This window comes from Fukomys damarensis, unplaced genomic scaffold, assembly GCF_012274545.1.
Source record: "Fukomys damarensis isolate Sample0158 unplaced genomic scaffold, DMR_v1.0_HiC HiC_scaffold_1, whole genome shotgun sequence".
In the NCBI taxonomy this organism is placed as follows: domain Eukaryota; kingdom Metazoa; phylum Chordata; class Mammalia; order Rodentia; family Bathyergidae; genus Fukomys; species Fukomys damarensis.
Genome location: NW_022900913.1, coordinates 60,512,137 through 60,514,469, shown reverse-complemented (window position 1 = coordinate 60,514,469; position 2,333 = coordinate 60,512,137). Strand labels below are relative to the sequence as shown.

At 48.6% G+C, this 2,333-nt stretch overlaps 1 protein-coding gene across 2 annotated transcripts in view; it reads left to right on the top strand.

Annotated features, from left to right (window-relative positions):
* The first annotated feature begins 693 nt into the window (after window positions 1-693).
* Ap3b1 (adaptor related protein complex 3 subunit beta 1) overlaps window positions 694-2,333 on the top strand; it is a 234,124-nt gene continuing 232,484 nt past the window's right edge. For both annotated transcript variants that reach the window (XM_010619098.1, XM_033761506.1), the window contains exon 1: window positions 694-948. In XM_010619098.1, coding sequence (XP_010617400.1) covers window positions 821-948 — 128 coding nt within the window. In that variant the 5' untranslated portion in view covers window positions 694-820. The remainder of the gene's footprint in view (window positions 949-2,333) is intronic.

Here is a 2,333-nt window from a genome sequence, read left to right as displayed (position 1 = left end):
CGGATCCCGGAGATTTACCTGGATCCCGGGAGTTGCCCCGGGACCCCCGGAGGTTCGCCCAGACCACACGCTCCCTCGGCCGGGGACTCAGTGATCGGGGTGTTAGTGCTTGTGCCCAGGGGGCACGGAGAGAGCCGCGCAAGGCTTACGGGCTCCCGGGCGTGCGCGAGGTGGACCAGGGTCGATGGCGGGACGTGGCTTCGAACTCCACACGTTTGCTGGCCGGGCTCTTTCCGCGGGGCTCCTGGGCCACCGCTCCGCGCGCGCCCTCCGCCGAGAGCCTGGACGGGCATGGCTGGGAGCAGAGGGGGTCAGCGCACGGGAGAGGAACCCGAAGGAGCCAGGGAAGTTGACCTCATGTGTTAAGCCGCCGTCCAGGTGAAGCATGAGAGCCATCGTGGCCTCTCGTTTCTGTGATAGGAAACGGAGCCAGATCTCTGCAAAGGGGAAGGGGATGTGAAAATAATTGAGATGGGTTGTGTATCTGTGCCAGGTCCCCTTGAGGAATGCAACCATTACGTATTGTAAGTATGAACTAATAAAAAAAATTGAAAAAAAAAAAAGCCAACCACTGGTTTACAGCAGAAGTCACTCAAAGCCCTGCAGGCTCCGGGATCTCGCCTCGGCCGCTTTCAAATCCCGGTGGAGGGAATCCGGGACGACCCGGAGTGGCAGGCGGCCTGCTCACGGGGAGCCGTGACGAGCCCGGAAGCGGCCGCGCGCGCTCCTCCGCGCGAGAACTAGTTTTGTTCCGCTTCCTTGGGACTGAGCCCTGGGAGCGATCCCTGCAGGAGCCGTGAGTCTCGCCGGCGTTGGGACCATGTCCAGCAACAGCTTCGTTTACAATGAGCACTCCGGTGGAGGGGAGGCGGCGGAGCTGGGGCAGGAGGCGACCGCGACCATTTCCCCCGCGGGCGCCTTCGGCCTCTTCAGCAGTGATCTGAAGAAGTGAGGAGAAAGGTTGGGGTCGGGCGGGTCGAGGGGCGGAGGCCCCAGGGCTGGGCCGTTTCCCGTGGGTGGGTGCGGCAGGGTCACTTGGGGTGCTGGGGGTGGTTGGGCGGTGCTGTTTTGTGTGTGTGTGTGTGTGTGTGTGTGTGTGTGCGTGTGCGCCCGCGCACGTGCGTCCCTGGTGGGTTTCAAACTTGAGCGAAAAAGCCACTGATCTGAGCTTAGGTCCAACCCTCTCAAAACGCAGATTGAGTTTGGACGAAGACACAAGTCGGAAATTTGAGCATACACTGTTAATTTTAATGTCCTTAGGATCAAACGTTGAGAAATTTATTTAGGATGAAGAGAGTGTTTCCAGGTTGTGAGTATGAATGTTGCTTATGGGAAACTATTCTGACACTGGAATGCGGAGGCAAAGAGGTGGCTGTTTTTGAATGGACAAACTGGTTAATAATATATTTCCACTGTGTTCCTAGTACTGTATCCTTCGACTACAGATGAAATAATAAACCAATCCAGAACAACCTGCGCAGAGAGTATTTAAAAACAGTGTTACAATGAAAAAAGTGTTTTTACAAAGGATGTGAATTCTAAAAACGGATGCTAAACTATATACAAAACTATTTAGTTTTGTAAAAAATAGCAGTTCCTCTTAAGTACCTCCTAGAAGTGGAAAAAAATCCTCCAAATTATTTAATTTTAAAATTTTGGATGGAATAGTTTAATTTTGCAGGATAACAACATGTTTATGTCTTATTGTAGTTACTTTTATTTTGTGTATGTGTGTGTGTGTGTGTGTGTGTGTGTGTGTGTGGTTCCAGGAATCAAACTCAGGACCTTGAGTTTGCGAAGCAGGCAACAGAAACACTGAGCTAAATCCCTGGCCCAACTTTTACATTTTCCTTAGCGTTTTGTCTCTCAGTACTAAACTGTGGTCACAAACTTAACTTGCCACTAGTTTCACACTAATTTAAGTTAAGGTAAAGTAGTTGTGCTTGTAGCTTTGTAGATGTCAGAAGGGTATAATTGAAATTTAAACTTGTAACAAGATTGGATAGTCTAGAAAGCGCTAGTAGTTGAACATCGACATTAAATTTATTACTTTTATTAGAGAATGCATCCAACTTACTGAAAGTTTAAAACCGAACAGTAGCTGTAGACCGTGTATGACCTTGAAGCTTAGTTGGAGGTGGAAATGGAAACATTGACTTGTGAACTTCAGTCTAACAGTATTCACAAGCAAGGAGACTCTTGTGCAAGTGGACACTTAATCTCTTGAGGCTATATGCTTTCTGATAAAACTGCTATGACCTTTTCATTTTTAATAGATTAATTTGACATAGTTTTAAGTTCAGGTTTTTTTTTTTTTTTTTTTTTTTTTTTTT